The sequence below is a fragment of the Rhinolophus hipposideros genome, assembly GCF_964194185.1.
Source record: "Rhinolophus hipposideros genome assembly, chromosome: 21".
Classification (NCBI taxonomy): Eukaryota; Metazoa; Chordata; class Mammalia; order Chiroptera; family Rhinolophidae; genus Rhinolophus; species Rhinolophus hipposideros.
Genome location: NC_138067.1, coordinates 34204805 through 34227573, shown reverse-complemented (window position 1 = coordinate 34227573; position 22769 = coordinate 34204805). Strand labels below are relative to the sequence as shown.

Sequence of the window (22769 nt, the reverse complement as noted above, 5' to 3'; positions counted from 1 at the left end):
ATAATTAAGCCAGTTACTACTTCTGGAAGACGGAACAAAACGGAAAGGAACTTCCAGCCTCACAGTCTTCAATTCTTAGTCATAGCTTGTGAGGTCTCTAGGTCGTTGCCGGAGCATAACCCACAGCAGGGCGGTCAAGAGCTCAGGTTCTGAAGACCAGGAGATCTGGGCTCTAATCCCTTTACCCTGCTGCTTGCGAGCTTTGCACACTTGGACAAGTTACTTGATCTCTATAATCCTCAGCTTTCACAACGACAAAAATAGGGTTAACAACTGAGCCCACCTTGTAGAGTGGCACTGAGGATTCAAGACCACGTGCAGAGAGCCCCCACAGTGCCTATTCTTAGCAGAGCTCAGTCAGTATCAGCTACAAGTTCATTTCACTCTGAAGAACTTAAGTACAACTTGGGTCCCACAATCCAAGACTTTTACCATTTCTTAGAAAGGCAGTACCCACACCCCATCACCGCGTGCGCATCTGAAGGGATTCTGGGCTGCGGTAGGTTTCTCCGGCTCAACACTAGTACTGACAGTTTGCGTTGGAGAATCCTTTGTTGTGGGGGGTGGTCTTGTGCACTGCAGGACGCTTAGCAGCATTCCTGGCCTGTCACACGTGGTGCGGGCAGCAACGCCCTCACCACCCCATCCCCCACACACCAAGGAGGACCACCAAAAAACGACTCCAGTCCTTGCCAAGTGTCTCCTGGGGGGGAGGGGAGGACAAAATCATCACCAATTGAGAACCACCGGGTTAAAAAAGGTAAGAGAGGGCAGATCCTGCCAATGCTAGATGCTGTTCTTGCTCTGTTCTCTGGCTGCTCCTGACCTGGGAGAGCAGATCTGCAGACACCGACTGGAACCTGTGGCAGCAGGTGATGAGGGCAAACCAGCAGGGCCGCCTAGGTCCTACAGGGCTCCTGAGGACGTGGCGCCACCTCTAACCACAGCACCGAAAGCTCCAGGGAGAAGATGGCATTTTGGCCAGGCTCTGTTATAATTACTGCTAATAACAACCCATCCCTTCTTGCCACACATTTATCACACCCTGAGAAGGATGCTCTGATTAACTGCCATGAAGCCCACCACTAATAAGCACAGAGCTGAAGTCATATCGCAGCTCTGCCTCCAAGCCGGGGATGCCGCCCATACTATCCTTCACTCACCCCCAAACAAAAGTTTACGGAGGGCCTTTACCGTGGAAGCAGCCCTGTTCTAGGCCCTGGGTGTGGAAAACTAAACACAACTCCATCCCTGTTCCCAGGGCACCCAGAGCCCAGCAGAGGAGACCTGCATGGATAGGAAGCCTTCCGACAATGTGCAAGGACCACCACAGGGGCAGACGCTGATAGCTGCACAAAGGGACACAATTCCCATCAGCAAACAGGCGGCCTAAACGGGTAATATCAGATGTTTTGAGAGTGTAGTCCAGTGTGACTGGAGGACAGGAAAGAACAGAAGATGGAACCAGAAGGGCAGATCGTGCAGAGGGCCTTGAACATGGTGCTGTGGTACGTCCTGTGGGTGATGGGAGCCACAGAGAGTTTTAGGTGAGAGAGTCACAGCATCGAGGAGGAAAATGGTCCTAAAATTAACCTGAGTACAGGATGAGATGGAGAAGAGAATTCTAGAGGCAAGTGAAAAGGTCTAAGGACAAAGTAGATGAAGTGTTGGTGCCCCTTTCCTTCTAGGCCCAAGGGTCCATGTGTTTATGGGTCTATGTGAGACAGTTTGGCCACTGTCTCTTAATCAATAAACCTTTCAGTCTGGGCCAGCAACTTAAACTAAGTAGTGGAGTCCTTCCTCTAACACTGTTTGTCTAACCTGTCACTGAAAATTCATAGCAGGAAGTAAAAATAATTATTGGTCTAGTATGTTACATTGTAAAATGTACTCAGAGTGTATTTAAACTTCAAAGTGCTTAGGAAACAATGAATCAATCCTCAAACACTTCTTATACTGAGAAGGATGATTTTAGGCCAAAAAAAACCCCAACTACATATCAAATGTCCCTTCCCCTTCAAAAGCAAGGTTAGACCATTAGGCTTCATTTCAGACTTTATACATCATTGCAACAGGAAGAATTGGAAAAATATAGGTCAAGTAGTTGATGACTTACATACATCATTTCCCAAGGAAAACAACCGTGAGACCAGAAATATAGAAATGGCACGAACTGACTAACATGGTTATAATGAGCACCACCCATGTAAGCAGAACCTTTGCTCTCTTCCTGCATAGCTAAATTCTAACCAGTTTTCAAAGGATCCCATGCTGCCTTCTCAGGTTTCCCTGTTAGCTTGCGTAGGTTATTTCCTGTCTACCGTCATACTCTAGCATTTGTGAACCTTGTACTTTCATTCTGTGGATGAAAAGGGGGTTCTGTAATAAATCTGACAAGTCCAGTGACGGAAAGTAACCGCACAGGGTGATCTGATCATAAATTCCTAATGAGGCAGGTCAGGCTGGATAGCCACGCCCCTGGCATGTACCTTTTTTTAGAAAAAAGATTTAATCTTGCCTTGAGCAAGCCCTATCCATTGTTCTTGTGCATCTAGACTAATAACCATTGAAATGCCAACGTGTTTCTTTTTCAGACCCCTCAAAGGTGTAACCACCCTCAAAGGAGCATATAATCTTGTTAACGACTCGGTAATACACCTAGCTTTTTCCCACTTCCATTTCACCTTCCTTATGTTCCCTCCTTAAGTCCAAGTGCATTAAAACAAAACAAAAAAACCTGCAAAGTGTCATTTTGAGAGGCATTTTTCTCAGTCTGCTGATATCTTCCTTCCAAGTGTGTCCTCTGTCTGGCTCAAATAAACTTCCAAAAATTTTCTACAGATTTGGATGTTTCTTAACCTGTCGACAGTTCTCAACTAGATTTGTAAGTCCTCCAATAAAGGAATTCTGTCAATCAATTCTTTGAGATCATGAGGTGACCTAGGCGGCCATGCAGGTTTGCCCTCATCACCTGCTGCCACAGGTTCCAGTCGGTGTCTGCAGATCTGCTCTCCCCTTCCAGGATCAGGAGCAGCCGGAGAACAGAGCAAGAGCAGCATCTAGCATTGGCAGGACCTGCCCTCTCTTACCTTTTTTAACCCGGTGGTTCCCAATTGGTGATGATTTTGTCCTCCCCTCCCCCCCCAGGAGACACTTGGCAAGGACTGGAGTCCTTTGTTGGTGGTCCTCCTTGGTGTGTGGGGGATGGGGTGGCACCTCCTGTGACAGGCCAGGGATGCTGCTAAGCGTCCTGCAGTGCACAAGACCATCCCCACAACAAGGAATTCTCCAGCACAAGCTGTCAGTACTAGTGCTGAGCCCGAGAAACCTGCCGCAGCCCAGAATCCCGCCAGATGCGCACGCGGTGATGGGGTGTGGGTACTGCCTTTCTAAGAAACGGTGAAAGTCTTGGATTGTGGGACCCAAGTTGTACTTCAGTTCTTCAGAGTGAAATGAACTTGTAGCTGATACTGCGCTCTGCTAAGACCAGGCACCGTGGGCGGCTCGCTGCACGTGGTCTTGAATCCTCAGCACCATGACCTCAAAGAATTTGAGATCATAAAGCCAATGTGATTTTAGGCTGTATTAAAAAAAAAAATAGTGTAGAACGAAGGGCACAGTAGTGATGGCCCTGCTCCGCCCACCCCCTGGCCCCACACCTGGAGAAAGGCTTTGACAACTTCGGGTGGAGGACTTGACATTGAATGCCTCCGAGAACTACCGTGTTTCCCCCGAAAATAAGACCGGGTCTTATATTAACGTTTGCTCCAAAAGACGCTTTAGAGCTGATGGTCCGGCGAGGGCTTATTTTCAGCGAAACACAGTACAACCAACCTGGCAGGGCGTGATCCGGGGTGGGGGGAAGTTCTCACCCACAGGGGGTCTGCAAGCAACGCCTGACCCTTTGTGTTTCCCACGGAGGTAGCGCGGCCATCAGTCCGCATATACTTTGCTGAACCAATCGAGTCGTTACGTGGATAAGGCCGGACACACGGGGGAGAACCCGGCTTCGTCTTGCCCTCCCCCCGCCCTCCAGCAGCAGGTTGGGGCAGCTCCGCTCTCAAAGCGTCCCGTCCCCCAGGCCCCTGCGGACACCCCAGTCTGGGCCCTCACCACGGCCAGGCCACTTTGCTGATCTGGCTTCCCTATGCCCACCCACAGCCCGCCGCCTGTTCTCAAAAGCAACAGAATCAGCTTTAAAACGCACGTCTCTGTCGCGCCCCCTCCCCCGTGACTGTCCTCCACTTCGCGCGGGAGCCCCTCCCCCTCCCCCTCCCCCTCCCCGCCCCGGCGCCCCCTCCCCCCCCCCGCCCCCGCGTCCACACACCAGGCCCTGCCCGTCCCTCAAGTTGCCCGGCTGGCCCCGACTTCGGAGCCTTGGCGCGCGCGCTCCCCGGGTCCCCGGGTCCCCGCCGCCTCGTCGTGGGGCTGCTTCCGTCCTCGGCTGCGAGGCCGAGCTCCAACGTGCTCTCAGGGCGGCCCTCGCCTGACCACCCCACGCTCCCACGACCCCGTTTCGTCCTGGGTGTCCCACCCCTCTGGGTCTCTCGTCTGTCTCTCCAAAACGTCACGAGCGCCCCAGGAGCACGGCGCACGCCTCCCTGCTCGCTCTTCCCAGCGCCCGTAACTAGCAGGTCTTGTCGCCGGCGCCAGCCGAGGGTTTTCGCCTCGGCTCCTGGGCCCCCGGCCTGTTTTCCACAGGCCCGGGAGACCACTGTGGCCCGCACCTTCTTCCAGCAGCTCCAGACCGGTCCCATAGCTGACCAAGTCCTCGTCGCTGTCACTGCCCGGCGCCGCCATGCTGCTCTCTTCCGGGCTCCGCCTCCTCGCGACGGAGGCCCAGCGCGGCCAAAAACCTCTGCGCTTTCTGCTCCGCGAACCGCAGCTTCAGGTCTCCGAGCTGTGTCCGGCAGTTCTCAAACCTCTCGGGGGGAGGCGGGCCCGGCAAACGTTACCTCGGAGGCTCTGGCAACCACTACATCCCATCCCAGCTCCGCGGTGAGCCGGTCTGGAGGAGACGCCCGAAAGAAGCTGGAAACCACCCAGCGGTCCGGCTGCAAGGCGGGCTCTCGGTGTTCTGCCTGGCACCCCCAGGCCCCCGCTCCCCTTCCCCCCTTCCCTGCCAGCAGACACTGCCCCCCTCAGAGCCCCACCCTCCCACCCAGCCACCCACCGAGAAAGGGCTTGTGCTTCCAGACACACACACACACACACACACACACACACACACCCTTAGGTTTGCATAACTGGAGTCCCCTTCCCGACCTCTGGAGGGATTCACAAACACGGGAACCCGATGCCCATGGTGAAGGCAGTGCGGGACAACACTTGATCAAAGAGAAAAATGAAAAAGAGAATTAAAAAAAAAAAAGGAGAAAAAGAAAAGGGTAAGGAGAGGGCGGGGGGGGGGGAGAGGAAAACAGCAATAGAGAGGGAAAGACAACTGAAAAGACAAAACGAGAAAGGGAAAGAAAAAGGAAGCAGACAAGCAAAAAATTGCTGTGAGGTGGGTGAGGGACGCTGAGGTCTCCCTTATTGAACCTAAAGCACGAAAACATCTGTCAAGGGGGGGTGCTGTTAGCCCACGCCAAAACTCGTGTGTGTGTGTGTGTGTGTGTGTGTGTGTGTGTGTGTGTGTGTGTGTTTTACGGAATAGGAAAATAAAACTCAATTAGTAAGGGGTGAGGCTGACACGAAAACTAGATCAGCAAGCCCAAGTTTTCAAAACGAGGGTCAGAAGTCTGTGAGTCAGAATCTAGGATATTGTTAAAATAACCCTCCCACCCAGCCCCCAGACCTCCTGAACTGGAATCTGGGAGTGGGGCTGTTCCTTGAGCACTCCAAGCACATCTGACCTCAAGGCCTTTGCAAGCACTGTTTCCTCAACTTGGAATGTTATCCCCCCAGATACCACACCACTCATTGACTCACCTTTTGCAGGTCTCTGCTCAAAGGTTACTCTCTCAGTGAAGCCTTCTCTGACGTTGTTTTAAAAACAATCCCTATCTGCTACACTCCCTATCTTCTTTACCCTACTTTAGATTTTCCACAACACTTATTATCTTTAAAACACTATATAATTTGATCTACTTTATTATGTCTATTGTCTTTCTCCTTTGGGATGTAAGCTCCACAAGACCATAGATTTGGGCCAGGTTTTTTTTTTTTTTCTCTTTGTTGTATCATCAGAGCTTAACAGTGCTTGGCATGCAGTACTGAAATAATTTTGAAAAAAGAATGAATAACTAGTTAAATAAGTCATGGTACATGACGTTAAAAAACAAAAGTTTCAAAAATAGAAAACAGGTTTTAAGATATAGCTCCAAAATTGTTTGACAAGTGTCCCATCGAGAAGTGGAATCTATATCCCCTCCCTGTAAATCTAGGATCCATGATTCCTTGACCAAAAGAATATAGTGAAAATGACAATAAAACATTTCCCACATCCAACTTTTAAGAGACTGGCAGACTCAACTTTCAACCTCCTTAATTCCCAAGGTATAAAACCAACTGCAAAACTGTCATTCTCTGGAGCATTTTAGATCTTGCAATTCTTGTCAGTTTGGTTCAAATAAAATCACATAAAGGTTGTTACAGGTATGGACGTTCTCACTTCCACACAAGCTAACCACCAAATGCCCTTCCTTCCTTTCAGATATGCAAGAAGACACAAATCTCAGAATCTTATCAGGAAACTGCAGATAAGAAGATGGGCTGAGTTACCTGCGTAGGGAGTAACTTTTCCCTCATGGTACACACGTCAGCGCTGGCAGTGGAATGGTCACTCATGACATACAAAGAAGCCCATTCTGTATGCTTAGGAATCAACTTCACTTTATTTTTTTCCATTGTGCTTTCTTGTTGAAATATAACATATGTACAGAAATGGGCACAAATTATAAGTATACAGTTCTATTCATTTTCACAAGCTTAGTATACCCATGTAACAACAATCAAATCACAAGAGAAAATTTCCAGAATCCCAAAAACAATAATACCAGAATGGACTAATTTTGTTTAGTTTATACTTTATATAAAATGGAATCAGACAGTATCTTGTCTGGCTTCATTTACTCAACAATATTTTTGTGAACAAAATACGTTGCTCACAACATACTTGTTGCTTGTAACAGCAATGTGTTCATTTTCATTGTGTAAGCTTTTTCATTATGTCACTATGCCACATTATCCATTCTACAGGCAATGGTATCAGTGATGGAAAATTTTTCCCATCCCCTTCAAGGTTCTTCAGGCTGGTCTAACAATCAAGTTGACATGAGACCGATTAGCAGGAGAAAAACAAATTAAGGATTAATAACATGTATACCTCCTTGGATACATGAGAGAGACCCAGGAAAATTGAGTAACTCACCAAAATGGCAGACGCCATCACCTTAAATACCGCCTTCAGCTGAAGACAAAAGAAGGTGTTGGGGGTGGAGAGTCAGTTACAGAGGTTACCAACACAGTAAAAAGCACAGTAAGCAAGGGTAAGATTGTTATGCAGATTTAAGTCCGCGCCTTCTCTGTGGGCAGTGAAGGCAAGCCTAGTACAAGTGAGGGAAACACCTTATAAACAGAGATTTCCCTTACAAATGTAAATGTCCTTTTACAAAGGGTAAAAGGTTTTCAGAGCTTTTCCCTTGTCCTGTTTTTTTAAATTAAGGGGGTAGTGGCTGGTCCGATGGTAGTGGGTTATCAGAACTTATTAACGTTAGTGTCACTAAAGTTGGTATACAACTCCCCACTACTAAATTTGACTGGCTTTAAAAAAAAAAATGGTTCTATCCTGGGTTTGGGCACCAAAAAAAAAATTAAGAGGGTAGCATTTTTTGCAGTTTCACTGACTTCAAAGATGTCATAGGGTGTTCAGGTAAACTCTAAGTTGCTTACATAGCAACGGGCAGGGAGCTTGTCCGTATGTAGACAGTTGTGATTTCTTTGAAGTATATATCTAATTGCCCAGTTGCAGTTTGCAGGGCTTCAAGAAAAAAGACAGTTCATAATGATTCCAAGTCAAAGAATGGGTTCCAAGTCAAAGAATGGGAGAAATTGGAAATGTTGGTTTGGACAGTTACAGCCAAATATTTTAGGAAACTGGGAGAATTCAGGATCTAGTCCAGTATACAGCTAAATAATAATAATAATAACAATAATGATAATAATAATAAACCTTAAAGAAGTTAATAGGACTAGAATTTAAAATCCATAAATGTGTATTATAGTTTCTATTGAATGGTAATTTTTCTAAAATCACCTTCATTTTTACTAAAGATTGTGAAATTAAGACTAATTTATTAGCAAAATGAGTCCAGTTTCAATAAACTTGGCTTGATTATTTGTGTAGGTAAAATAAAAATAGCAATTGACCATATAGGTTCTTTTAAATCCACTTTGCTGGAGGTTTTTTTCATAAGGAATCTCCCTCCAGGTTGAACTTTAAAAGGTCTCTCAAGACCAGAAAAGTTCAAGAACTTGTCAGCAGACTTTGCCTACAATACCTATAGATTTGGATGAATTTCTGTGTTTTCAAGATCTTAAATTAGACAGGTTCCTGCACCTGCCAGAAAGTGAGCTACCTTACTCATCTGGTACAGTTGCTGGAAACCATGTAAGCAAGATACCAGGCAATTTTTCCAAGGAGGCTTCCATAAGCCAGTCTTAATTCCTTAATTCCTTAAAGCTGTCTGGTCACATCTGAATCTGTCTCTCCCAAACATGACATTCCAGTCAAAGCCTCGGTAATATAATCAGTTTCCAATTGTGTCCTGTTACAAGGAGAACAGATTCTAATTGAATTTATGCAAATAACAATATTGCTATGAAAATAAGAATACTCACTGAGAGTTTCTGAACTCTGGAAGGATCAGGTAGGGAGAAAAAAATAAATGTTTCAATTCTTAATACAAAGGTATATTTTACCAAATTGATCTAAATCATAGAGGGGAAAGAAAAGAGTTTCCTTAGATCTGGAAAACAAAAGATTAAAGAGGCAGTAATATTTCAAATAAAAAGTCATAAATATTATAATTATCCTCATCAGTTCATTCAGTCCCACCTAATTAAAACTTGTTCTGCTGGAATCCAGTTTTTCCATTAGTTCTCTGAACATTGTCTGATGATTAAGGGTGATGACAGTGATAATTCCAAGAAGTTTTCAAGGCCTTCATCAAGGCTCCTATGATTTGCCCAAAGAAGTGGGTGCTTTGATCACTAGAGATAGCATAAGGTATACCCCATGTGGGAAACATACTTTCTAGCAGTTTCTTTGCCACTGTGAGGCCATCAGCATTTTTAGGGGAAAGCTTCAACCCATCCAGAAAGTATACATACAACAAGAACATAATGATAACTTGTACTAAGTGGCAGTTGAATGAAGCCCAGCTTAAATGCACTATGGTGGATGAAGGAAAGCAAAAACCGAAAAATGGACTTTGCCAGGGATCTTGGAAGAACCAAGTGGCCATCTTGGGTTTCCCATAGCCCCGACTATTCATGTAACTTACAGCCATTATTTACCAATACAATATACCCTGGAAGTTTATCATCACTTATTTGACAATTCTTGCCTTGTGATTCAACACACCAAATAAGCCTAATTATTTTAATATTCCCCTTTGAGAGAAAGAGAGAGAGAGAGAGAGAGAGATCCTTTAAAATGATGTAAGGGGACTTTTGGAAAATCTCAAAGTTATTTTCAGGTTAAGAAAAAAACCTAAAATTTAAATTTTGGGAAGTTTGTCAAAAAATATCAAAAGGTTTAAAAACACTTGACTAAATAGGATCATGGGTCATTATGAAAGAATAGATAATTATCCATTTAACCAAAGTGACAATAAAGATTTCAAGAACAAATACAGAAGGTTACATAATTGTTAGCAAAACTTAGCTCTTACTATTGAGAAGATTCCATTTTCTTAAGTAATCAAGGACCTGATTAAGACAACATAAAACACAGAAAACTATTTGGATAAAACAGATGCTCTGCTTTCCAGGCAAAATACTTTTCACAACATCTTATCAGGAACAGACCAATAATACAGGGAAACTTTGTCCTTTTAACAGGGAGAGAGAACCAAACTCTAATTCTGCATCAGCTTACTTTTGGCATTTAAATTCATGTACTCAATTCATTCCAATCTTTTCAGCTTGATCACACATAACATTTCCTTTCTCAAAATACCTTTTCATAAACCTTCTACATCTTTCCTTGTCCCTTTCAGTTTGCCTCTTCTTAGTCATTCAGAAATAACCAGTTTGTTTTAGTGCAAACCACTTTCTTTTAATTTGCTCAGAAATGCATCTCCATACATCATACCGGTCAATGTCCATGTCAGGAATGGCCAAACCTGTACAATTTTATGAGATTAGTTGAGCCAAGCGTGCCAGGAAACAAGATCTCAAATGCTTTGGCAAATGAGTTTTGCAGTTCTTTTCATACATTCGGAATTAAGGGAACATAAGTGGTACTACTTGAAGGTGGGAAAAAGCAAATCGGAGAAATCTCTATGATTAGATTACAGGACAGTTAGCAAGATTATGTGCTCTCTTGAGGGTGGTTTTGCCTCTGATTACTCCTGGCATTTCAAACGTATGTTAACCTAGATGTACAAGAACAATGGATAGATAAGTCTTGCTTAAGGCAAAGATAATCCTTTTATAGGCCTGGGGCATGACTACCCACCATGACCTGCTCAGTTAGGAATTTATGATCAGAATACCCTGTGAGGGCACTTTCAGTCACTGAACTTGTCAGATTTATTACAGTGCCCCTTTTTTGTTCCCCTACCTTCTCTTACTGAAAACATATTATTTCCTTCATTCAAAGTTGTTTATTCTATTATGGCAAGTATTTTCAATTACATATACTGGAATTTTTAACTCTTCAAACCCTAATTTCTAATGAAAACTAAGTAATTATCATTCTTTAGATTGGCAAATGTGAATACATTCTGCAACTTCTAGAAACCGGCTTTTTTACTGGTAAACATATTTCATAATTTTTAAAAACATATGCTTCCTCAACATAGCACAAAACATTTTATTAAAAGACAAATTTATCTTTCAGTTTCTCTATATTAAGAAGCAAAAAGTAGGGCCTGCCCGGTGGTGGCTCAGGTGGTTGGAGCTCCTAACGCTCCTAACGCCGCCGAGGTGGCCGGTGTGATTCCCATGGCCCGCTGTTGTGAGCGGCCGGCAACCAGCATGAGTGGCCGGCAGACGGGTAGAGCCGCTGGGTGGACCTGGGACTGACTGCCTCAGTGCAGGGGAGAGGGGAGGGAAGGGAAGGGGAGAAAGAAGAGGGGAAGTGGAGAGGGAGGGAGAGGGGGAGGGAGGGGGAGGGGGAAGGAAGGGTGGGGGAGGGAAGGGAGGGAGGGGAAGGGGAGGGGAGGGGAGGGAGAAGGCAGGGAACTAGGGGGAGCTAACAATGGCTTGAACCTGAGTGTTGGGGGGAGGCGGAAGAAGGGGGGAAAAGAAAGAAGTCAAAAGTAGGTAAACTTAGGCTGATTTAGCAAATAATGTTTGTTTTTTTATCTTATTTGGAAATGATATATATTTTCAATAATTTCCATCTTTTAACTTCTTAGTAAAACTAAGGTTTCAAATTCACAAAAGATCTGGAAAACTATTGTTAAATACATATAACACATAATTATTGCTATAAAAGTTTTACCTAAAAACCTTTTATTCTACTTACATCTGTTTTTTTTTTTTTTTTTTTTTATGAGAAATAATAGGTTTTATGTTTTTTTGTTTTGTTAACTGGGCAATAGTATGTTTTTCCAGGACCTATCAGCTCCATGTCAAGTTGCTGTTTTCAGTCTAGTCATGGGGGGCACAGCTCAGCTCCAAGTCGAGTTGTCGTTTTCAACCTAGCGGTGGAGGGCACAGCTTACTGGCCCATGTGGGTCGCCCATGTATTTGTGACCCTGGTGTTATGAGTTCTGGGCTGTAACCACTGAGCAAACCAGCTGCCCCCTATTTACATCTATTTAATTTATTTATCCTTAACAAATATGTTTAGATGAAAACTTCATGAGGTGTTTGACCAAGTCAGCTGTCACTCTAAATTATTATTTTTCCTGACAAGTTTATAAACTCATGTAGAATAAAAGTATTATATTTAATGTTGATAACTATAAAGACATGTCTGTTTTAGTTAAATCAACAAACTAAATTGGCTTTAATTTCTAATATTTTTTCCCAAGTCATACGAACATGAAAAGCATTTGGCTTAGTTTCTATATTTCTGGAAATTTTAATATATCCAATCCTTAATTTATATAAGCACTTGTTTATTACACACACACACACACACACACACACACACACACACACACACAAATGCAAACAGAGACCTCATGGCTTCCATAAAAGAAGTGGGATCTGTTCAAATGACTTTTCCCCCACCCCCAACCCTTCTTAAAAAATAAGAATTATCTTCCTGGAATTTGCAGTTTAAAAAGATAGCCTAGATAAGAGTTCCTAGAGAAGACCAGGTGTTTACATCTCAAAGGCAGAGGGAAAGAAATGCAAGCTCCTCTTAAAACGACTTTGAGATAAAGAGGGGAGGTTTGAGGAAGATGAAAATTCCCATGCTCCTGTGGCACCATAGATGGCTTCAATTTCTACAAATTTTTTCATAAAATTTGAAAAATTTGGTCTATAATTTACAGAGAATTTTACTCACTTAAGAATGACCTTGTAATTTCTGCTTTTAATTTGGAAGAGGGGATGTACGCCAGGCTGCTCCTTGTTAACCGAAAACTAAAGGGCAAAGTAAGAGGCAAATAGATTTATTTGAGATCCAAGAGAATAGCTACTCTGGAAGCATTGATTTCAGATAGAAACTCAAATAGTGTTCCAATGAGACAGGGAAGGCAAGTGGTATTTATGAGAAAGGGAAGGGAACAATTTCGTCAGTAGAAGGAAAGCATTTCTATATGTGTAGATAAGCTAACATAGTGATGATGCTAATTCTGAAGAATGTTTCGAATCTTCAGTCCCTAGTCACGATATCTGCTTTTTCGTTATCTTTGCAAATAGTTGTTGGGAATACAATGCCTCTTGAGACCTGGTTCAAAGGTTACTTTGCCCAGTTTTAACATTCCAAAGGTTTGAGGAGTGAGATGTGCAAAGTAGTTCCTCTGGGATGGTTGCTGCTCTCTATTTTAGAGTGGCTCTGTTTATATTATTTTTCACACCTCAGAGAAGCCAATGCTTCTTTTGTCACCAAGCAGGTCTTAGGAGGTGAGACATGCATTATATTTGGAGGAACTGGGTCCCTAGACAATCAATTGCTGGCTTCAGCCAGATGGTAAAGCAGCAACGTGACAAAAATAGTTGTTTGCAGCTGAGATTTTAACTTTTTGCCCATCTCAGAAATGCCCACCCCACTTTTTTGTTAGGCTCACAAGTCCTCACTGGTGTGCTTGTGACACATGTCACCAACAGGGTTGACAAATAAGGTGATGTTACACTCCTGTTGGGCGAGCAGCAGCAGCTCTCATTTTTTGATCACAGCAGCATCAGATATATGGGATCAGACCTGTTGGTCCCCCCACAAGGAGTCATGAGAATGTCTAGTCCTGCACAGCCCCAAGGAATGCCACTCCTACTCACGTTGCTCACATAGCCAGGAGATGCCAGCTGGGACGCAGAGAAGTGCTTCTTTACCTCCCAAGTCTTCGGTTGGTGTGTCTTTAACGACATGCTTCCTTCTCTTTCTCTTCCTGTTTAATCAAAGAAGCCATTCAAGAAGGCAGTGGTGCCAGGCTAGATTAAATAACAGGTTTTGGTTTTCGCTGTATTAACTTTTATGTATATCTCCCTACATGGCAAAGTGTGGCTGGTTTTCTGCTTAGTTCTGACATAGTTGTCTTTTAAAATAAAGTTTGTTTGAATAAAGAGAGTACATTTAAAGAAGACTATCAAGCAAATAATAGTACAAGTGACACTGTATGTGACAAATTGTAAAGGCCATTGGAGTTTCAAGGTGGTAGGTGACAAAAATCTAAAGGTGATAGGGAGTGACTTGAGTCAGCAGGCCTGAACTAAAACGGATCTCAATCACAGAGGGTGTGCCCTTGACCACTCCACTCCTCTGAGCCTTGGTCTTCTCAGACTAAGAAAGGTTATTTAATCCATTTATTTGCAGAAGGGTATGAGAATGAATGAAACACAATGTCTATAAACTTTCTGGCTAAAGCAGAGGTCCTATTATTGCTAACTTTATTATTATAGTAGTAGTAACAGTAGTAGTATTAAAAATGTAAAAGTGTGACCCACCCAGGGATCCCCAAAACCGAAGCATTTGTTTTTAATTCCCACCTGGGGGTGGTACTTTTCCAGAGCAATGGATCAATTACAGGGTGACAGAGATATGATGCAATTAGCTTGATACTCACTTCTGATCCCAAAAGAGAAGGTAAGTTTTTGCCATCTGCTAGAGTTTCCCACACATCTGTCCCAACGCTGAGCTGGTGAGGACCCTCCAGGGTCTGAGAATTAAAACAGTCCTTTCGGGAACCGCCTTTTCTTGCGCTGCATCTTGGAGCTGGCAGTGATAGGTGGATTTTTTTTTTTGAAATTTACTTGGTTGTTGCTACTACTTATTTTAAAACTTTAACACCCCCTAATATGTCGCGTTAAATTTTATTTTTAAAGAGCAGTAAACGCTTCGCTTGTTTTGAAAGCAGATTTTTCTGTTCTACCTGTGGCATCTACTGCGACCCCCAAACGCAGCGACAACTGCGCAAAGGTGTCCCTTGGAGGGGTTTTGTGAGTGCAAAACGGAGGCCTGGAGGGGCGTGGCCCCCCGGGCTGGAGGCTCCCGGCTCGGGCCGCAGGGTCTGGGACCCTGTTTTGCCAGGCTTCTGCCGGGAGTCTATCGGTTAGCGGTGGGGCGGGGGGGGGGGGTCAGAGAGTAGTGCGAACCCCGTCCCTGGGGCCCCCCTTTCGCTAAGCCAGGCCCGTCCCTTCGTCCAGCTAAGAGCTTTAAGACGCACTTTTGTTGAAATACTTTCGAGCAGCGAGAGAGGGTGATCCAGCCCCATTCTGCAGCTGAGAAAGCTGAGGTTTGAAGTGGTGGTTAAGAAACGTGCTCAAGGACATCTGCCAAGTCTCTCGAGCACAAAACCCTTTCTGGGGATCCCTCCATAGTCGCAGCCCCCTCTCCCAGAGCCGTCTGCGACCCCCAACGGATCCGCCTCGTCTCTGCGGTAAGGGTAGGGAGACGGGGTCGACCTCAGCGCCTACCGGCCAGAGTCACCCGCCCAAAGCCTTCCAGTCTCTCTGAGTCCCCGACTCGGACCCGGGGTCCCTTCCAGCGGAAAGCTGTTCCTGACCACACGGCCCGGAGCCCAGAGATCCCGCCGCTGTCTCGACTTGGCGCCAGGTCTGCTCCCTGTTCTCCCGCGTCGGCGCTCCTCCTCCTCCGAGGAGCTGCTACTTGGCCCGTGTGCGCTGCGTTTGCGCCCACCACTCCAGACGAGGGGGCCAGGCCCTAGCCCGGGCCTCACTGTGGCCGCGGCAACCTCGGCCTGCCCCTGCGCCACAGGGCTGAGGCAGCCACGACGGCCAGGTTAGGCCCCCCAGGCTCGGAGAAAGCGAGCAGCGCGTCCAGGGACCCCAGCTCTCTGCGCCGCCAGCCTCGGGCCTGGGCGCCGGCTCCGCCCCGCCAATCAGGAATAGGGGCGGGGCCAGGGGCGTGGTCTTGGCAGGCCCTGCCGGGTCTCCAGGGAGCGCAGACTGGCCCCTGGGGGTGGGAGGGGCGGTCTCGAGGGCGGGGCGGGGGCGGGTCCGGGCGCCCTCCGGGGCCGGAGCCCTGCCCAACCTCAGTCCACTCTCGGCGCCCGCGTCGCCAGCATGACTGACACTCTGCTGCCCGCGGCCCCCCAGCCGCTGGAGAAGGAGGGCGACGGCTACTTTCGGAAGGTGGGTGTCTTCAGGCAGGCGGGAAGTCTGCGGGCTGCAGACCCCTTTTCCCCCAGGCTGCAGGGTGGGAGCTGCGGGAGAGTCTGGCCGGGGTCGACCGTACCCGGAGGGGGAGGGGGCGGAGTGGCCTAGGATGGGCCCGACGGAGCCTCGGGCCGAGGGGTGCGGCGGCTGTGTACCGGGCGGCCGAGAGCTGGTGGCTTGCGTGGCTGGGGGCACCTGGGGCCTCTCCGCTCAGGTGCTGGCGGAAGATGTGGCCAGGAGGGTGCCTCTGGGGAAGGGACTGGTTCCTAGTTGCGCTGGCGCCCTCCTCGCGGCGCATGGGGACCCAAGCTCTTGGCGGTGGCGCGGGTGGAGATAGAAGGACCACCCCAGGCGGGTTGGCGGTCTCCTTTTGCCAACAGAATGCTTCCAGTGTCCGTTTCTTCGACTTTTTAGAGGGCAAGGGAGGGCTGCTGGTGGGAGTTGACCTCGGGCGTCGCCCCCTCTTCTGCTACAAGTCGCCCAGGTGGGCGTGAGCGCAGCAGATGTGATTGATTTATTTGATTGTTGGAGAGACCGGGGCGAGTGCGGGCTCCGCTGGAGCTTGGCACGTCCCGGCGACCCTCGGCACACGCGCAGGCTTCCCACCCTGCAGATAACACTCTGCAGTCCAGTCCCTCAAAAACGACCCCAGCCCGCAGAGCAGGGGCACTCGGGTGCCCGCAGGTGGCAAAGCCTGGGCTACAAAGATGCTTTGGAGCCTGGAGTCACGGTGACACCTTCCACCTTTCCTCCTTGCAGATCCGCGCCAGTCTAAAAATAGCCTTTGGAAGCTTGGCCGGGGTTGACTGGGTGGCTTGAGAAATTGTGTGTGTGTGTTGTTTTTTTTTTTTTTATAACATATGTGACCCAAGGTAGAGTACGTAATTATAAACAGGGAAGTGAAACTGTTTCCCACAGAACAATCAGTTCTTAATTGTTCAAAGCCTAATGATCCAGTGGATAAATGGACTTGGTGTCTTCCTTCTTCTCCCTTGTGAGGCAGCCTGTGGGTTTTTGCTCTCTAGTGAGGAGCAGTGGCCCAAGGGGGTGGGCAGGACTGGAGGGAAATGTGAAAACAGGTGAGGACAGAGTGGGAAAAAATTCTTTTTGGTGAAATTGCTTTTAGCATTTAAAAAAAGAGTAGTTTTAAGGTATATTTAAGTTCAAAGCTGTCATCATGGAATTACAGGATTATAACTTCTAATTATGTGTGGCATTTGGGACAGGATCACAGGCCATGGAATTGCAGAAGGAAGCCAGGCCTGGGAATCACTAGAGCCCAGAGCCTGACGCCATCCCCACAAAATTGCTCTGTAGCCTCCAGCAAGTTGCTGTCTCTTTCTGGGACTTCATTTCCTCCCTGAATTATTTCTCTGAACCGAAGGGGGTCTGAACCTACGGCAGCATCTTGGGGAAATGATAGAGGGAGGGGCAGAAGAGATAGAGAACACCTGTGAGGGTTATGTTCTCAAGTCTTCCAGAACAGGTTTTCCAGTGGGAGGATGTGCAGGGGGCCAGTGAGCCATGAAAGGATGTTTTTAGATGCAGTTTCTCTCCTTTAGTGGTGGATAAGAGAATCATAGGTGCAAAAGAAATCGCTGGTTTACAATGAGGAACATCTCTTTTGAAAAGGAGTCTTGGTAATAATCATCATACAATTCTACATCATATCAGTCCAAAGAATGTCCTTTGTGTGAGGATAATAAAAGGTGTTGACGTTGCACCTTTCCTGATCTGTAATCCGAGCCAGTTTGACCTAAAACAAATGCTCCTTGAATGAAAGGTAGAGGAGGGTAAAGAAGAGGAAGAGCACTTCAGGTAGATGGGACAGTATGAACCCAGGCATGGCCCTGCGACCACTTGTGAGGGAACCCTCTGGGCTGTGCATGTGTAAGTGGGAACTAGGCATGCGTCGTGGTCATGCATCCTGGGGGCCATGGGAAGAGAGCTGTAGGATCCATCAAAATGTTTAATGCAGGGCCAGACGTGTGAGATACATGGCACAGAAAGGCCGTTTTGACAGCGAGTGGTTTGTTGGTGGTACGTAGCCCGCAGGGAGGTGTTGGAGTTGGGGGGTAGGGTTAGCCCCCTGTGATCTCCATGGTCTCTGCTCTTCCTTCTCTGATGTGGACTATTGATGACTTTTCAGTCAGTTACATAAAGTGCTGTTTAAACACAGCCTCACCACCCATCCTTCCCGCCAGCTTGCTCCTCTGACTCAGGCTGGAGGCAGTGATCTCAGTGAAGAGTTTGAAATGCTAAGGGCCTAAGCAGTGGCAGTGTCAGCAGGGATGGGAAGAACTAATGGACTGGCTATGGTGGGGAGGTGCTGCGGAGAGGAATCCAAAATGTCTGCCTTAGGTGACTGAGGGGATGGTCATGTGTCTCACTGACATGGGGAGCCCAGGAGGCTAGTGTGGGGGCAGGTAGACTTGAGGTACCCATGAGATATCCAAGTGGTGGTCCCAGAGGGGAATCCACTCCAGGGACCTGGCAGCCATGAGAGCACCCTGGCTGGAGATGTGACTTTGGGTGGCACTAGTGTGGGCTATTGTGAAAAAGGATCCAAGACAGAAGGGAATAATAGTACCCCCACTTAAGGGCCAGGCAGAGACAAGAAGCAAGCTAGGAGGGTGGCAGTGTGAAGGAAGCTGGGAGAAGAGAGTCTTTTTAATGGAGAGGTGAGGTTGACAAGTTGGCGGGCTTAGTCCTTTAAAATTTAGTCCTTTATGGGGTTGTTGGTAAATGAGAGTTGGGGGCGAAAATCAGAAAGAGAAGGGTGGAGAAGATAGTTGTTAGAGGGAGATGGGGGTAGAGAAGAGAGAAGAAGGCAGATATGTTTTAGAAAGAGGGAATCTAGAGCCTTTTTAAAGCTGTGGGTGAAGAAGTTGGGTGAGGTGGGTTTGTTGAAGATTCAAGGGAGAGAGAGAAGCTGTGGAGGAGTCCCAGGAGGTGAGGGGCGAGGTGAGGATTGGAAATAGCTGCTGTATATAATGGTTGGGTGAGCCAACCAGGGGCCGGCAGTAAGTTAGGACCCCCAGACTGAGATGTAGTCAGAGCATCATACAGCTGCCCCCAAGGCAGGCTCCCAGATCCTGTCTTTAGACTTTTGGGATCTTATGCACCCTTCTAGTACCACATTAATTTCTGCTAATGTCAAGCTTCCCTTTTCACCCTGTTTCCTTTATCCTACCTTTCCTCCCTGTCCTCTTTTCTGGAACATGCCGTTGTGCTCCATTCATTCCAAAAGCATTTAGTGAGTGACAGCTCTGAGCCTGACCACTGTTAGGTGCTTGGGTGCATTCGACCCTGATTCAGTATGGCTTTTGTGGCAGTTCACAGTGGGCCTCATTTTCTGGGTGCCAAGCAGTGCTGGGAGTTGGTGCTTTGTCTGATAGCTCCGTCCATGCTCGGACAAGAATCAGCTTTTTTGCTTTAGTCCAGACAGCAAAAGGGGGGGGGGGGAGCTGGCCCATATTCACAGCTTCAATTTTGTTTTGTGTGACTTGTACATACAATGAAGACTAATTGCCCTAAAGTCCACTGTGCCAGTGGGGCCAGGACCCTGAATGTGTGAGACAATCATCAGCAGAAAGCGGGGCTCCTTTCAGGGTCTTCTTGAGGTTGTGCAGAACTTAGCTTGTACAAAGCTCGAGGACTCGGACAGAACTTCGTCCCAGGTCAGTCGCGGACACCCCCAGTACAGACCCTGGCCTCCGGGGCTGGCAGCTTCGGGGGTTCTTAATTAAAAGCAAACAAATAACGGAACACTTTCTGGTTCATCATAATGTGTTGCTCTCTCTGGCTTCTCACATTAATATGTGATACAGAGGTACGACTCTGTAAGATTAATACTATAAAGTACTTTCTTAGAAGAATGACCAGTGGAAACGGACCTTCTTTTCTATGCTCGTCTTAATGCAAGTCTTGGAAGAATGTGTGTTCTGGCCTACAGTTAATGCAGAGTAATGCGGGTTTCCAAGACACTGCACCCTGAGAGCAGGGCCTGTCTCCAGGGCCCTCTGGGTACTGTAGTCCTAAAACCCCAGGGAAAACCTCCTCTTGTCCAAGAGAAAACCAGCTGGAGAAAAACTAGAGAAAGCAGTTCCCCAGGAGCGCGGAAAGGGCCTAAGTGAAAGGTCTTAGCACTGTGAAGAAGGGACAGCACAGTGTAACTTTGTCAGTCCTTATCTCTGCCTCTTCGTCCTTGGGGAACACTAATGACCCGAAATGAAGTTAGCTCCATTGTTTTTACTCAGGCGCTGGAGGAGACTTTGTTTCTTTGTTCACAGAAACCTGCAGGCTGGACAGGGCCCCAAGGTTCACTGTGTCCTGGTTTATGGTCATTGTTTACTCTGGGCTTCCCAGAGGCTCCAGCAGAGAAGGAAGGAGGAGAGTTTTTGTTGTTGTTGTTTTTTTTAAAACCCAGAAGCTCCTCCTGGGTCTTCTCCACACTATTCATCTTGGTGGGGTATAATTTCATGTTAGACATGTGGGCATGATTTATGAGAACACTTGCGTGTGGAGAAGCCTCATGTGGGGCCAGGTCCGAGGAGAACCAGTCATGGGAGTTCCATGCTTTACTGGGTAGTGATGGTGTCCCTCCAGGTACTTGGCTCCACCCCTTCGAACCTCACATTCTTTCCCAGGTGGGGAGGAAGGGAGGAGGAAGGATGTGAAGGTTTGTGATGCTGCCTCCTCCCCACCCCGTGCCCCACCTTGGTCTGAGCCGGGTCCTAAAGGCCAGGCTGGACCCAGGATGATAATGGCTTTGGTGAGGGTCTCACTCTACGGGTGCACACTGAGCTCAGAGGGTGTGTCTGGCAAATACCTCCTCACTCTGTGGGATCCTGGCCAGGAGGGGTCCCCTGGCAGCAACAGAATTTTCGTGGTGACTCAGACCAGAGTCAACGTGATAAGTTGGAACACTAAATGTCCTTTGTTTCCTGGGGCTATTTGGACGGATTCCAGGACACCACCTGATGACACCAGGCAGTAGCTTTAGTCTGATCGCCACTTCCTCCTTTGGCTCAGATACCAGAGTCTCGTGACTCAAAGGCTGGAGGTGGCCTCAGAGGACAGTGGGACGGCAGGTGCAGCTCAGCAAGAGGACTGAGTGTGGCAGCATGAGCAGCAAGGAGTCCAGCGGGAGCAAGGTCTCCCGCCTGTGGCCCCAGAGATGGGGAGAGGTTAAGTCCTTCTGGCCTTTCCTGGCAAACTGGCCATATGCCCTTAGAGTCCCAGGGTTGGATTGGATTGTGAGAAGAGAAAAGGCAGACCCCTTCAGAAGTAATTTCTTTTTCTCCAATATTATTTGTATGATAAAAGTAACAAATAGTTGTGAAAAAGGTAATTACAGAAGTGCACAAAATCACACACACATGCCAGTCCCCACCCCACCCCACACTGTCACCTACTACAAAAGGACAGTTTGGCGACTGCATCCTCCCGGCAGCAATAAGCAGATCATTAGTTGTGGAAATACATTTGATTCGTGAGAATTTTGGTGATTGTGAATCTTTGTTGTTCATTCAGCATGTTGAAAAACAACTGAGTGGCACACAGTAGGTATTTATAAAGATTTGGAAAACTGACCCTCCGAGCCTCTAGTTAAAGATGGCTGAGTGTTGATTCATATTGTGATCCCGTTCCTTTGACTGAATGGATTGAGATACTTTTGATGAGGCAGCTGAGTCTCGGCCTGAAGCCCTCCCTAATGGAGATCCTGGAAGGGCAGGAGGACTGTTTACAAGTGCCAGATTCATGTATTCATTTTTATGGATGTGGAAAAGCTGGATTTTGTCCATCAACTTGCCCCGAATCTCCAGTGTGGTGAAGAGTTAAATTGACGTATGTGTGTTTTGCAGGGTATTGCATGCTATTTCTATGCTTTCTGGTTGACAGCTTCTGACTAACTCATAAACAAACAATTCTGGTTTCCAGACTTTGGTGGTTGAGTGAGGGATTACGTAACTAGGAAGGAGTGAGAAAGGCAGAGAAAATACCCTTGCCCTAAAGGGAGCAGCAAAAAGCACCTCCTCTCCCATACACTGGGAGAGGGTCTCTATCCAGGAGAGCCTGCATTGTCACTCAGTCTTACTCTCCTGATCTGGAGACCCCAAGTTCACACTGTGTCCTCAGTTTGCAGGAAAGGCATCTACATGTGTGGAAGGATGGCCCCGCTGGTTCTCCAGGTGGAGGGGTACACAGTTCCAGAGCAGAGCCCCAGTCTGGGAGGAAAGACTGCTCCATTCCTTCGGTGTCTGCTTCTCTGGTGCCCTGTCCTATCTACCTTTCCAGTGCCAGACTCTGCAGGTGTAGATGAAGTATCCTTCCCTTTCTTTCAAACCAAGTGCCTCCAGTTTATGCTTAGTTCCTGCTCTTAAATACTTGCTTCCTATCTAAACAGTATGACTATACACTAAGGGCATGTGGGTGTATGTTGATGAATAGAGTTTTCACTCTAGGTGAACTTGTTCTAGTTAGGACTTTTTTAGAGGCAGGTGCCAGAAAATCCAATCCAGAATGGCTTAGGCGATAAACACACAGTGGGACATCCCTACAATGGAATTCTACTCAACACTATAAAGGAACAAACCAGTGATAAGTGCAACAGCATGCATGACCCTCAAATACTGAGCAAAATAAGCCAGATACAAAGGAATACATACTACTGTGTTTCCCCAAAAATAAGACCTAGCCATAAAATCAGCTCTAATGCATCTTTTGGAGCAAGAATTAATACGATCCGGTCTTATAGTAGAATAAGTAGAATAACATAATATAATGTAATATAATATAATGTGATA

General features: G+C 46.9%; 2 protein-coding genes across 2 annotated transcripts in view; one reads left to right on the top strand and one right to left on the bottom strand.

Moving 5' to 3' along the window:
• The window catches only part of GPATCH1 (G-patch domain containing 1), a 35194-nt gene extending 30367 nt beyond the window's left edge, over positions 1-4827 (bottom strand). Inside the window, exon 1 of the mRNA XM_081032379.1 lies at positions 4728-4827. Within this exon, the coding sequence (XP_080888505.1) occupies positions 4728-4800 (73 nt within the window). The 5' untranslated portion in view covers positions 4801-4827. The remainder of the gene's footprint in view (positions 1-4727) is intronic.
• Positions 4828-15844: 11017 nt separating this feature from the next.
• RHPN2 (rhophilin Rho GTPase binding protein 2) overlaps positions 15845-22769 on the top strand; it is a 47415-nt gene continuing 40490 nt past the window's right edge. Inside the window, exon 1 of the mRNA XM_081032491.1 lies at positions 15845-15936. Coding sequence (XP_080888617.1) covers positions 15868-15936 — 69 coding nt within the window. The 5' untranslated portion in view covers positions 15845-15867. The remainder of the gene's footprint in view (positions 15937-22769) is intronic.